The sequence below is a fragment of the Dermacentor silvarum genome, chromosome 3 (assembly GCF_013339745.2).
Source record: "Dermacentor silvarum isolate Dsil-2018 chromosome 3, BIME_Dsil_1.4, whole genome shotgun sequence".
NCBI classification, from domain to species: Eukaryota; Metazoa; Arthropoda; class Arachnida; order Ixodida; family Ixodidae; genus Dermacentor; species Dermacentor silvarum.
In genome coordinates, this window is record NC_051156.1 from 191,646,770 (window position 1) to 191,659,993 (window position 13,224).

Below are 13,224 nucleotides of genomic sequence, written 5' to 3' on the forward strand. Positions count from 1 at the left end.
TTAGGCAGCTGCACACCCATAATAGGAATGATTGCGAATAGCATTAACGTCGTGAATCATCATCGAAGGATGGATGCACCACCAATTTTTTCTTCGAATTTAGGGCTTTCAAGTTTAGGGAGCGTAATATTCTTATCCGAGAGTATACGGTATTAAAATAAGCGTTAGTTTTCGTTATCCGAGAAGCACATTTCGAGTAAAGGAGTTTATGAGGACTGGACGAAGATCAGAGCTGCCGTGGCAGTGTTAATTCTTTGCATACCGTTGGCTAATAGACGCTTCATCAAGCGTAGAAGCGACCAAGTATAATTCCATCGAAGAGCGTTTGCGTAATGCCGTTTTTAATCGGAGACTATATTTTTCTGCATCGGCTCCCTTCACCCTACAGCCCTTTCCCCTATACCCTTCCACCACTCATTTCGTATTGTCACTTGCAGCTTTCGTTTAGACCGACTGCTGCATTGTCCTGACAAAGGCATATTCAACGGGCAGAACAAATCATGATGGTGCTGATAATAGTTCTTTTTGATGGTGAGGAGGCGTTCCGAATAAACGTCGACTTTCTCTGAAGAAGTAGACACTACTATATGTTGAGTATGTGCCTTTGTATGTGAAGAACTAAACGTAAAAATAAAAGCGGAAGTGAACATTTTCTCGTGCTATAATATACGCAAAATCTGATGAAAATGCAAGACATTTTGGAAGCATTTTGGAAGGCGGGAAAAATAAGGGTGGCCCGTGTAGGGTCGAAAAGGCGACGCGGGAGGCAGCAGCCCGCTATGCGGTCCCGTTGATGACCAGGCGCTGCAGCCTGCGTAGCACGGGCGCTGGACCGTTGCCGCAAGACTGCCGGTGGTCGTCGAGCTCGACGTGGTACACGGCCACGCACATGCGTGGACCCTCCCGCTGCCGGGCGAGTAAGGCCTGCACGTGGGAGATTTGCGCAATGATTCATCGATCAACTGAGGATCCGTTATGATGCAGACGAAACACATTATTTTATATATGTTTTGTTAGACTAAAAGACACGGCATTGGCGACTTATTCACGCAACACCGTTTAGCTTACAAAGTCGAAGAGGTCCAAAGTCGCGTCACTTGAACAGGTCCAAAGTCGCGTTACATGGTCTTGATCAACTGTGGCTCCATTATGACACAGCCGATAAGTACACAGCATTGGTGCCTTCCTATCAAGACACCACTTAGCCATTCTGGCCCCTTCCTGTGCGCCGGTCGTAGAAGTGGCGCCGCGCTCGACCTGGATTGACTGTGGCTCCGTTATGACGCGGACGAAAAGTATTTATCACATTCTTTACACAGAGTTATCTAGAAGTATATACAGTTGCAATGATGTAGCGGTTTCCATCAATATAACCTCTCAAATTCATTGTTCCTTTTTTTTTCTTCTTTCAACGCATATACACACAGTGTATACAGCGCCTTGGTTGTTGACGCACATTGCTAGAATGGGTAAAAAATTGATGTTTTATGTATGGATTCAGTGGACTGTAACTAAAAATGCTTTTCTAATTCAGATCGCACGCCATACTTCAGTTTCAGCACATGCGAACAGCACGACACCGACCCATATCCACAGAGTCTCGTTTTAGTGGCATAGAGCATGAAACTCGGTATATAACCAAGCGCATAACCGAGCAGCCTTATACGCTCAGCGAAGCTTTTATAAATTCCCAGCAATCGCTGTCGTTAGGCCTCAGACATAGATAATTTTTTCTACGATAATACCTTGAAGTAAAAAAAAAAAATAGTGTCATCCGTCTATGCTTGCAAGTTTCGTAGAGGGCGCTGCCGCACCGTGGAATGAGGCAACCTTCATGTAGTTTGAGTGTGCATGAAGGCTGTGTGATGAGAGTGCCAGGGTATGTAACGTTCGAATTGCATGCTTTGGAGTGGCATGGCGCGAAACATTGCGATCGCTGCGAAAGTGAAGCTTTCGTGGAATGGCGCCGCGAGCTCACGGACCTTCCGTCCGCAGCGCCACCTGCTGTGGTATGTTCTGGCTGCTATAGGGGCGCGGGATGGCGCCGTCTGGAGTGTTCCAGCTCATACCGGCGCGTAGTGTGTGGCTGGAATGCCTGCCGAGCGTATATACCTTGCGTGCCAAGGACCAGTCGTCGTCGAAGGCCACCCAGGTGTGCTTCGTGTGTTCCATGGCGTAGAACGACAGCGTGCGGAGGTCTTCGAAGCGCCGCACCGCGAAACGCTCGCACACCTGTGCGTGATACAAAACACGTCGATCGCTTTACAATGACGTCACTTGTGGCTGCGAGCGTGTGAAAAGTGTCGCTTAGTTAACATACAAAAGACCAGAGTGAGAATAATTAAGTGATGCGAGGAGAGTGGATGGAGAATCGTGGCGATAAATGTTCAATAAAGACATTAGGACACTGACCCTTGAAAGCAGTCAACTTAAGGTACAATATTGATCAGCGAATGCTCTTCGAAGAAAGCACGCACTCATATCCACTATCTTGTTTCGTTATCACCATCGTTAATACGGGATAAGGCGTATATACGGGATAAGGGTGCGTATAAAAGGACATTATTGCTGCCTCAGGCAATGAAGCAAGAAGCGCCTTGTTCGGCGTAATCAAGGCTCACATTGAAGGTACAGAGTGCTTAATTGGAAGAGGACATGATCGAAAACACCCTTGGAGCGCTCATTACCAACTGCAAGTTTATTAGGGAAATCATCTCACACATACATGTCAAAAGAACACCCGGTATATAAGAAAAGCTACGTCACCCTTAATAGTGATACACGCCACCGCCCTGTAACATACCACCCTGGAGGTTTAGTTTGGCTATGGACTACTGCACGGAAATGTGGATTAGTGTACCAAACTCTCCTAGCGGCCTTCGCCGATGAACCGTTTTCTGTTTTCGACAGACTCATAGAAGTGCAGTGGCCTAGACAGAATTTTTTTTTCTGTGCCGGGGGAGGGGGGGGGGGGGGGGTCAATGTGTGAAGGCACCCACTGACCGGGGGCGAGAAGGGTGAGGGCGTGGGGAGGGACGGCTGGGCCGGTCTCATACACAGAAATTGGGTGGGGTGGGGGGTAGCACGTGCCCAATGCGCCACCCCCTGGTTACGCCACTGCAAAGGTCACCTATACTATCGCTCGTCTCACGACCAGTGGTAGGCTATCTACCAAGGCCCAAGTGATGCATGTCACCCGCTTAAAACCGTTCACTCCACGACAGACAAGTTGACTCACCCGGTGGGCTTCCGTCTGCGACGGGAGCAGTGTTGCAAACTATGAGTGCGAAAGACAACGACAGGTGGCCGTGCTATACGGTGTACTAGAAACTTTTATAGTACGCTGTAGTACACTGTAGCCGTGCCGGAAGTAGAAAGGAAGACGCCAACATCTACGACTTGCGTCGTTTCGTCTCTCGCACTCGCTACAAAATTACAGCGCCATCTAGTCAGGCACGTATCACTATATTGCGCAGATATACAGTCTTCTATCATGTCGTTGCCCCTGTTTCGCTCTGTACATTCAATATTAAAGGGAACCAACTCGCCTAATTTGTACAACTGCAATAAAGGCTGCCGACAACGTCGATGACCTCTTACCTCGGAGAGGGAGATCTCCTGCGGCCCAGTCTGGGCGTCGTCTCCGAAGCTGAGCCCCATGTGGTAGCGGAAGAGGAGGCCGCCCAGCGCGAAGCTCAGGCACCACTCCTGACCGTCCAGGGGCTTGCGCAGCAGAGAGATCTTGTCCAGCTCCTGAAGCTGTTTTTGTTTTTATTAGAAAATGATACACCAATCTTTGTGTGTTGCGTTTGACCTGTGGCCATACCTTCGTATCAAGTTTTATTTTCGCGCTGCTCTTCTTAAGAATGGAATACCAATTCGACCAGCAAGCCATCCCTCTGAAGCATAAGCAATGTCGAGCAAAACTTCAACACGGTATACGAAGGCGTAGCACCTTTACTGATGCGGTACTTGTCACACACCAAACATTCCCTCCCAGCACGTGACAAGAGGCAGAGGAAGACACAACGCGCTGACCGGTCTTGTCGCGTTCTAAGGCGCGCTGTTCTCGTCACGAAACTCCATGACTGCGCAAGAGACTCGCGCAGCTGTATTATTTTTTAACTTTTAGGAAAGCATGGGCCAGTGGGTGGGCTTAATTGACACACGCTTAGCATTCATTGATGGACCACTCTCGCATAAAGGGCACTGGATCGACGCAGAATATATGTAACTATATGTACAGTGGTGGTTTTCCTTTTACTACCACTGTCGGTATTGCTTGAATAAAGGGACACTAAATAAGAACACTAGTGACAAAGTGTTCTACGAAAACAATTGTCGTTAGTTTGACGGTAACATGTTTATTAGTAGAAGAAACAATGAACGGGTTAAGTCTCACCTTTGTAGCTTTGCGCCAAAATCCCAGCGCTGTATGTCAGTGTGAAGTCATCAAGTTTTTTTTTTTTTTTTTTTGTGTGTAGTCAAGCAGTTCTCCACTCAGTAAAACTTATTGAAGCTTGTTATGTTCTGTCTCCGGCTCTTTCAACACACGATGCAGTCAATCGCTAACTATTAAAAAAAGAAGTACTATAGGCTGGAGCAGTCGCTCCGGCCTATACAGTACATTTATGATTTGATGAAATTTGTGACGTCACGGTGGATAATGTATGAACTTCAAGGCGGCGCCGCCACCTATTCTTCGTTTATTGCGTCTTTTTCTGGCTTTTACCAAAAAGCCTTTTCCCACGGCAAGAGTAGCTTTTTTTTGTATTCTACGGGGGTCGATTGACTAACAGATAAAATAATTTCTTCCTTTATTGTCCCGTAATAGCTTTCCTTCGCTACGAATACGGAATTATATCATATCATAAAATGCGATAAAACGAACTCGTTCGCGATTACCTAAAACTCGCTGTAAAACGAGCCAGAATGAGCTGTTCCTACCAGAAACAGCTCGGCCATGTCGGCGCCGATGTAGCGCCGGTACGGGTTAGGCGCCCTCAGCACCCTGGTGCTCAGCTCGTGGTTCTCGGTACGGAACACCACCAGGTCGGGGCAGCTGCGCAAGTTGAACGGGACTCGCAGTTTAGTTCAGGGAGCAGTAAAAGGAGAATAGTTTAGGCTGACGCATGTTACAGCCCATGCACACTTGTGTTCTTTGTTTCAAACGCGATTAACTCACGCCGGAGTTTGAATCTACGAGCTGAGCTATCTCAATGCTGAGCAGACAATGCTCCGTTACGAAGAGCTGACGCGACGAGTATCGGGAACACGTTCACTGCAGGTTAAGGCACGAATGGACGAACACACGGAATAGGCATGACACCCACAAATCACAGCACTGCCCGAGTTTCCATCTTCACGGTAGAGCAGGCGCATTCGCCTCGTCACATACGCAGAAATTCGGAACGCTCTGCATAGTTTCGCTGCTATTCCACCACGCGAAATTGAGGTACAGTGTACGAGTATTTATCGGTAGGTTGCCACCTCGTGCTACGTAACGCCTACGTCGCACAGTCATTCATATCCATTCATAGCCATAGCCAGTCGCTAACACGGCAATGAGCTGCGCTTGCTAACACTCCCGAGAACTCTTCCCAGACGCGGACGCACTGGAAGTGAGAATAGTGCTTGGCTGAGCTTGTTGGTGGTTGAACATAACAAGAAAGGTCACCAGCAGAAAGCACTGACACGCACCGATCACGTGGCCCACGATAGATGGGGGCAAACGGGCAGGTGTCTCAATGACAGGACAAGAGAACATGAAGCATCTTTTGGAAGGAGCATGCTGCTTTTAATCGACGCCATTTACCATTGCACCGTACAATTTCACCGCACGAAGACTCTAGAAAATAAAAGTTGAGAGAAGCTGACGCGCGAAATTTTAGAAGCCATGGCCATTGACGGGAGCGGGCGATCATGCACAGGTGCAGCATCAACGCTACTGACAGGAAAAAAAAAAAAAAGCTACCCACGGAAAACCGGTCCATCAGCGTGCAGAAATGGATTATCCGCGGGACAATAACAAAAAAGGCACTGCATTGGTTGTGTTGTGCTATCAAAAGTGCCAAAATGAATATTGAACGTGAACCAGCCATGTGTCATCTTTTCTTCTGTGCATGCCAGTGATTTCTGCTGGAAACCTTTCTTGCTAGGGACTCGAAGTGCTGGTGAGCGATAATGTTGAAAGTTCGACTGCATCAAACATAGCACCTTGGATGTTCGGAGCGCATTACTTATTTCTCTAACTCGAGTTTCCATTTCACTACCAGTTAAAACGGCTATCGGTAAATGACTGCGGCTAAGCGCAAGAGCGGGCATGCGCATACGCACTCGACCAGTTTCTCCATGTTGTTGTTTGTGGCCAAAAAGGCGCCGTAGCGGAGCCGCAGGAACATTATAGCGTCCGGGTCGTTGGCCTTCAATTCCTAAACGAGAGAGAGAGAGACAGAGGTGATGCTTACTAATCGCAGACAGTAGGCGAACCTCAACGCCACTGAAATGCTAATTGTTGTGTCGGTGTTGCTCGCGTGGTCGCCAGTGCATAATCCCTCCCCCCTTATCTTCGACGCCACCCTCCTCCTGACACCGTGACCTATTTTCTTTCCATTCTTCACACTCCCACGCTGTTTTCTGTAGTGACCCCACAACGCCCTAAATGATATGCATGAGGCTTATCAGGAAAGCGGCAGTGAAATCTCCACAACTGGCCAGCCATCTGTAATGCAAGCTTCGCAAGACGGAGTGGCTATAAGAGATAGCTATTGCAACCTGTCTATACTCCATTTGTGTCGTTAGCCCTCCGCGAGTGGTCAAAAATTTGCGGACCACACCGACTTCGTCAGTATCGTCACGCCAAATCATGAAATCCGCGAGAACTCATCATCTCAAGATGACGTGTACGCACCGATTATACACGTTGAGGCTGAACAGGAGAAAAAAAAAGCATTTATTTCCGAATCTACGTCTTTCTAGTCATTAGCCCTACGCTATCAGTCAACATTATTCAATCTCCGCCCACTTCGCTTGTCTGTCACGCGACGCCACAAAAACGCGAAAACTCACCCTGTCAAAATGACGTGTACACACCGAAGATGCATTAATCATCATTAGCAGCAGCTTATTTTTTATGTCCACTGCAGGACGAAGGCTTCTCCCAGCGATCTCAATTACCCCCGCCTTGCGTTAGCAGATTCCCAACTTGCGCCTGCAAAGTTCCTAATTTCATCACTCCACCTAATTTTAGGCCATCCTCGAGTGCACTTCTCTTCCCTTGGCATCCATTATGTAAGTCTAATGGCACACCTGGTTATCCACCCTATACATGACCTGCCCAGCTCCATTTTCTTTCTCTTAATGTCAACATGGATATCTGCTATCTCCGTTTGCGCTCCCGATGCACAAGATGCATTAACGATTTTTTTTGTAGCGTTAGCTACACTGGCCTAGCCAAGCCCGTTTCGCGCGGCACACCAAGAGCCGTGCTGCGCATGCGCATGGATCAGTGATGTCACACGGCTTGCGCACCGGAGACAACGGAGCCGGCACCTCTCGCGCACTCCACCGCCGCCGCGCGCGACTCACCGCCGCCGGTCTGCGCATTCCAGAGGAGTGACGTCGTAGCCGTGGTAGACGCAATGGCGCCGGCGCGCGCTCGCTGTGCAGTCGCCGTCTGACACTGCGCTGGAGCCGCTGCGCTTCTGACTGGCGTTTGCCAGTGTGGTATAGCCATGGAGAAGGAGAGCGCAAATGCTGCTCAACAGCGCAGAAGAACGGAGAAGCTTGACTCATCGGATCCCGAAGTAGTTGCCTGGCAATTAGCGGTTGAGCGTAGGAGACAACCAGGAAAGTTAAGAATAATCAGCTGAACCTTTGCTAACGCTACGTATATCCTGGCATAGCCGAGCTAAGCCACTGCAACTTTTTTATAGCCGGAGACCGTCCCGTTCCGAAAGAGTAAGATGGCTGCCCGCCGATAGGTATGCCACTGGCTACTCGGAGCTAATAAACATTGTGCGAGGCGGTATTGCGTTCTAGAGCCCTTTCGGCACGTATGCGACATCGCTCTGCCAACTGCTCTTTACTGAGGCCTGCTTTTGGCAGCATATTTAACGCCCCTTGCACGCCGTCGCGATCGTCGACGAGCCATCCCAAACTAAGCAAGGGGAAGCGGACCAATCGCAGACGCCAGCACTACTCTCCTCTCCCGGTTATCTACTTTCACTGCGCTGGTTCAGCCCCACGATAGACCTCTCCCCTTCTGCGCGCTCCGCTCTTTCCGTCAGTCAGTTATAAAAGAAAAACATGTAACTGTAGGCAATTCTGTTCGCTATCAAACCAAACAAATGGCACCTCCTATAAACGAGGAGAGAGTTCGATTGGGCTGTTCAAACAACGTTCCGGGTCGCCGCACATGCTTGTGTCGGCGGTTACGTAAATGTGACGTCCGGAAATTGGAATAACATCAGAATGTAACATCAGAAAAGGCTCGCTCTGCCTTTATTCGAGCTGCTTGCTTTGCGTATCTGACGTTCCCAGAGTTGGCTACAAAAATTAATAGAGGGAACGTTGGCACTTGCGCCTTCGGGAGCTTCAAGTATATGGCGTTCCTGGAAGCATGGGAGAATGATGGTCAGTGTATGGATTTGCTTAAACTGTGCCCATCTGGCTTCAAGCGGCGTTGGTACTTCGCAAAATGATCATGTTCTACATACCACTGTGTGACAAATGCAACAATCTGCAATGAAAATGCATGCTCGCAGAGACCAATTGCCTTGCTGCGTTCAGAAAGAAAAACGTAGCCAGTTTCACGAAATGATATCTGTCCAAACAGCGGAGCTGTGGTCGTTCTGTTTCTGCGGACTATCGCGTATGTTTCTGCGTATTGCCCCTCACGCCGAGCAGCGTCCATCGTGCGAAGAGCGCGCGGCGCAAACACCTATTATACCCCGGCGCCTCTCCTCCTCCTCCCCGGCGCGCGCTCCGAATGGTCGGCTCCTCTCCTCCCGGCGAGGGGGTCACGTGACCTCTCTGGCTCTGCTGCTGCGTGACGGCGCACGCTCGACTAGGGACAGCTCCGCTGTTAAATGTTTTGAAATTTAGAAAGGATGAAGCACAGCAAATAACGCCGCAGGAGTTTACTAAACAAACCCATGTACTACTTACCATAATCCCCATGGTAACGAAAGGATCGCATGCCAGAGTTACCTCTAGCAATTTTAGCGGCAAACTCTACGCTTAGGCTCACTCCAATATTTGGCTTGCTTAGAAGTATTTTTTATCATATCTTACCACAATTTCAGCCTTTACAATTTAACTTTGCTCTTACACTCTTACGAACTTGTACTGTGTGTTCCTCGGCGTTGCAGCGAGCATCAGGAGGCACCTCAAAGAAACCGGTTTTCCTCCAGACCGCTCTACTGGCTTGCAACGTTGGAAATATTGGCCGTCTCACAGGTCCTTGTTAAGACCTAATGCTCGAAACAAACATGCTCGTGTACTTTTGATGCGCTTTTTTTTTTCATTTGTGTTGCAAGTTGTATTATGCCTCAGGGCAGCCTTTAGAATAATAACAAGGAAGCAGTCGCGAAGAAAGAAATAAAAAAGAACATTTTGACAAGCTCTACTGGTGTTGACCTTCTTTAAGGCAGCAGGAAAACTTGTGTGGTTCAGTGTAAATTAAATTCTGGGGTTTTGCGTGCCGAAACCACGACATGATTACGAGGCACGCCGTAGTGGGGGACGCCTGATCATTTTGGCCTCCTAGGATTCATTAGCGTGCGTCAAATGCACGGTACATGGGCATTCTGGAATTTCGCCTCCATAGAAATGCTGCCAGCGCGGCCGGGATTTGTTCCCGCGTTCTCGGGCTTAGCAGGGCAACGCCATACCCACTACGCCACCATGGTGCGTCAGATGAGTGTAAATTTTGTATTGTCAGACAGCTTGAGCTTTCTTCGCGTAGAATAGAAGCCGTCTCCGCTTCGTGCAAGTGAATTTTGAGGACGGTGTACATTACCGCTGAAAACGTCAATGAAAACCAGCCCGCTTCATTGAGAGAAATATCCGCACGTTCCACATTAACACAGAGTTGCGGCTACTTGTAGGTCGATCTCGCGGTGAATGTCATCTGTAAGACGAAGATACTTGGATCGTATGCAACGCGAAGGCAGTGCAAAGGCAGGCTTTTTCGCAACATTTGTCTTAGTGCGGAGAAGCCAGCTTTCAAGGCGCTCTTGAACGAATGATTGTGGCACTGGTGTGGGAAGCTTATGAAGCTTAATACGGGACAATGCTGACCGCACGATCACGCAAATAGGTGTTCGCATGTGCCACGTGTGCCTGCGGGTCAACGCGTCGTCTGCTGAGCCTTGAACTCATTCAAGAGTTCACGCCCAACTCGGGTCACGTCCGTTCGCGTCATAATTCACGCCAGTTCAGATGCCAGAACAAGATTCATGTGAAACTGGGCGTGAACTCAAATAAGACAAAGCGTTCAAAGGAAACGAAGGGATCAAACGGTGGTCAAACCAGGGAAGTCTCAATAGAGCGCTGCTGGTGGGCTACTTGGTTCATACTTGCAGGTTTAACAAGCGCTCACCTGAGATGGGACAAAAAGGAAAGGCAGACACCGCCTTCATTTGTCCGGACTAATGTGAGTGCTTGTACCTGCACGGAAGCCTGAGCCCGGGGCCGACGTTTTGGCTCGGGGACTAGTCTTCAATTGGGGGCCCACACTTGCCTTGCAGGACACTTGCAGCCTGAACAGGACGTCCTCGTTGATCGCCAGGGCGGGCGACAGGCGCACCTCGATGCCGTGCAAGCTGGCGTTGTTGATGAAGCGCGCCATGCTGCGACCGAAGCGGTGCCAGCGCACGTGGTCCGGCAGCCGCTCCCACAGGGGCGCCAGCGGAACCGAGGCCAGCAGCTGAGGCACCAGCGAACCGGGGCTGCCCAGCTTGCGGAAGGCCTCGAAGTTCACCGAGTCTGCAGCGTCGAGTTGATTGGCATATCAACTAGCGGAGATCAGCGTCGCAAAAGGACACTGTGGATATGAGAGATGCTGTAATTGGAGGAGCTCCGTATTAATTTTATTGCGACATCAATTATATGGACGCTACAGCCGCATTTCTCCCGTCGCTGTCGCCGCGAGGTTCCGTATAAAGTCCAATGGTGATAAAATCGTTGCCGCCCGCCGTATGCTGTGTGTGCGAGTGAAAGCGTGTGAGAGTGAGCTGGCGATCGCAGCTCAATCTCGGGCATGCAAGAGAAGGAAGCGGGAAGGAAGCGCGCCGTCTTCCGTCCCGCGCAACGCTCCGGGAAGGAAGCGCGCCGTCTTCCGTCCCGCGCAACGCTCCGGGAAGAGGGTAGGGAGGGAGGGGGGGGGGGGTGCGTTCTATTCCAGGCTTCGTAAAGCCGTCCACTAAATTGCTAGCGCAATCAATGTTTCGCCTTTCGGGCGAAAGTGCGACTTTTTTACCACCTGTGGTTCCTGAACCTGTACCGAAATCTAAGTACACGTAGGTGTCGCCCCCATCAAGACGCGGTCGTCGCGACCAGGCATCGAACTCGTGCTCAGCAGAAGAACGCTGTGAACACTGAGTCACGTGTGAGAGGATGACTTTGAAGCAGCGGTAACATTTGTGAAAATGTAGTGCTTCGCTTCTGTTTCTCTCTTCTTCAGGTCACTGTAGACTAGACAATACAATTTAGATAACTACGTCATAAAGAGTCAGTTCTTCCAGAGCGCCTCAAATAATTGAATGCATAACTTTTTAGTCGACCGCTTCAAAAGGCGTTCCAAGTACAGCGTGACTTCGGGCTTAGGAGAAAGGTGAATATTCACTTCACCGTAACCGAAGGTGGTGGTTGTGTGGTATCACAAGCAAATTAAGCGCGCGCCAGTCAGTCCAGTGTAGTGGTTGGAGGCCATACAATGACCGTGTCGCCTAACACTGACACAGTGGCCCTTTCAAATCTCCGCTTTTCTTGGAAACGCAGGGGGGGGGTCCTGTATCCCTTGTTATCGCGTTGAGAGCTGAATTCATTTAGCGTCTGACGCTGCGTTCTTGACCTCTCTTTGAGAAAAGTGTCGCCAGACAAGAGTCACCAGATGCAGCAGAGCGAGATAACTATAATGTTGGCAGCCCAGAATGTTCATTCAAGATGACCATATCAAACCAACAGATAGTGAACCCCAGGAAAGCATACGGGAAATTATTTGTCATGTTTAATTGAAATGCCGAAATGATAAGCTAAAAGAAAATGAAAGCAGACGAAAAAAATCAGCTTGCCGCTGGTGGGAGCTGAACCCATAATTTGTATACGTTTCAATTTAAAAATAATTTGAGTCTCCAGTCAACGCTGTGAGTGTGGCTGGACAGCGAAGCTGTAAACGATACCTTGAACGATTACGTATTGCGACGTAGCTTGAAATTATTCACATGGCGACATTCACATGCACTTTACCTAATTAGTAGCCTAAGACGTTTCAACGGCCTGCGCCGCTACTTCGTGCACCTACATAGAGTGGACCAGAAAAATGCACTCAACTGCACTTTCGCCGAGCGCCGTATGCGCGCTGCTCTTCAGGAGTCCTCACTATACGTTGCTTTCCCATAGCACTGTCACAACAGCTATCACTTGGTAGGCGGGTTCTTCTTTTAAATACGAAAGTGTAGTTACGTCACTCCCTTCTTCGTATGGTACAGCTGGTGCCCCCGGGCAACTGCAGATTATGCAACCGTAATCTTTACCGTGAAACACTTGTAGTCAACGCTTTCTTGCTTGTTTGTTCCTTCACAAGCAAGCAAGTGTTGGCCGCAGACGTTTCCCGGCATGCGCGAAGGCCTTGCTTTCTTTTTTTTTTTCTTTTTCTTTTCGGCTCACGGCCGACGCCGTCGAGGCCGCGGATGCGCGGAGGCGAGCGCCATCTACTGGTGCTGGAAAGAACCCAGCGGCGCACGCGGCGCGCGCCTCCCGCAGATTGGTTTTTTGCCCATGGACACGACAGATCCTTTGGGAAGTACAGGCATACAGCTTTGCTGTAAAACTACAAATAAGTTCCCCTATGCGTTCCTTGGTTTCATGATCTGTTAGCTTCATGCACTTTCGATTAACCAAAATGGGGCCTCTCGGTTTCCCTGCTTCTAGATCAGTTCAACATGACCGCCGTTATTCATCGCGTTCTTCCGCGCAACGCACGCGTATACATACCGGCAG

General features: G+C 49.4%; 1 protein-coding gene across 1 annotated transcript; it reads right to left on the reverse strand.

Annotated features, from left to right (window-relative positions):
* Positions 1-476: 476 nt before the first annotated feature.
* Positions 477-6,427, reverse strand: LOC125944118 (uncharacterized). Its single transcript, XM_049664088.1, has 5 exons — positions 6,337-6,427; positions 4,948-5,062; positions 3,601-3,759; positions 2,113-2,232; positions 477-924 (listed from the first exon to the last, which is right to left on the reverse strand). Exons 1-5 carry the CDS (start codon positions 6,399-6,401, stop codon positions 778-780), a joined length of 606 nt encoding a protein of 201 aa, XP_049520045.1. The 5' UTR covers positions 6,402-6,427; the 3' UTR covers positions 477-777.
* Between the last annotated feature and the right edge of the window lie 6,797 nt (positions 6,428-13,224).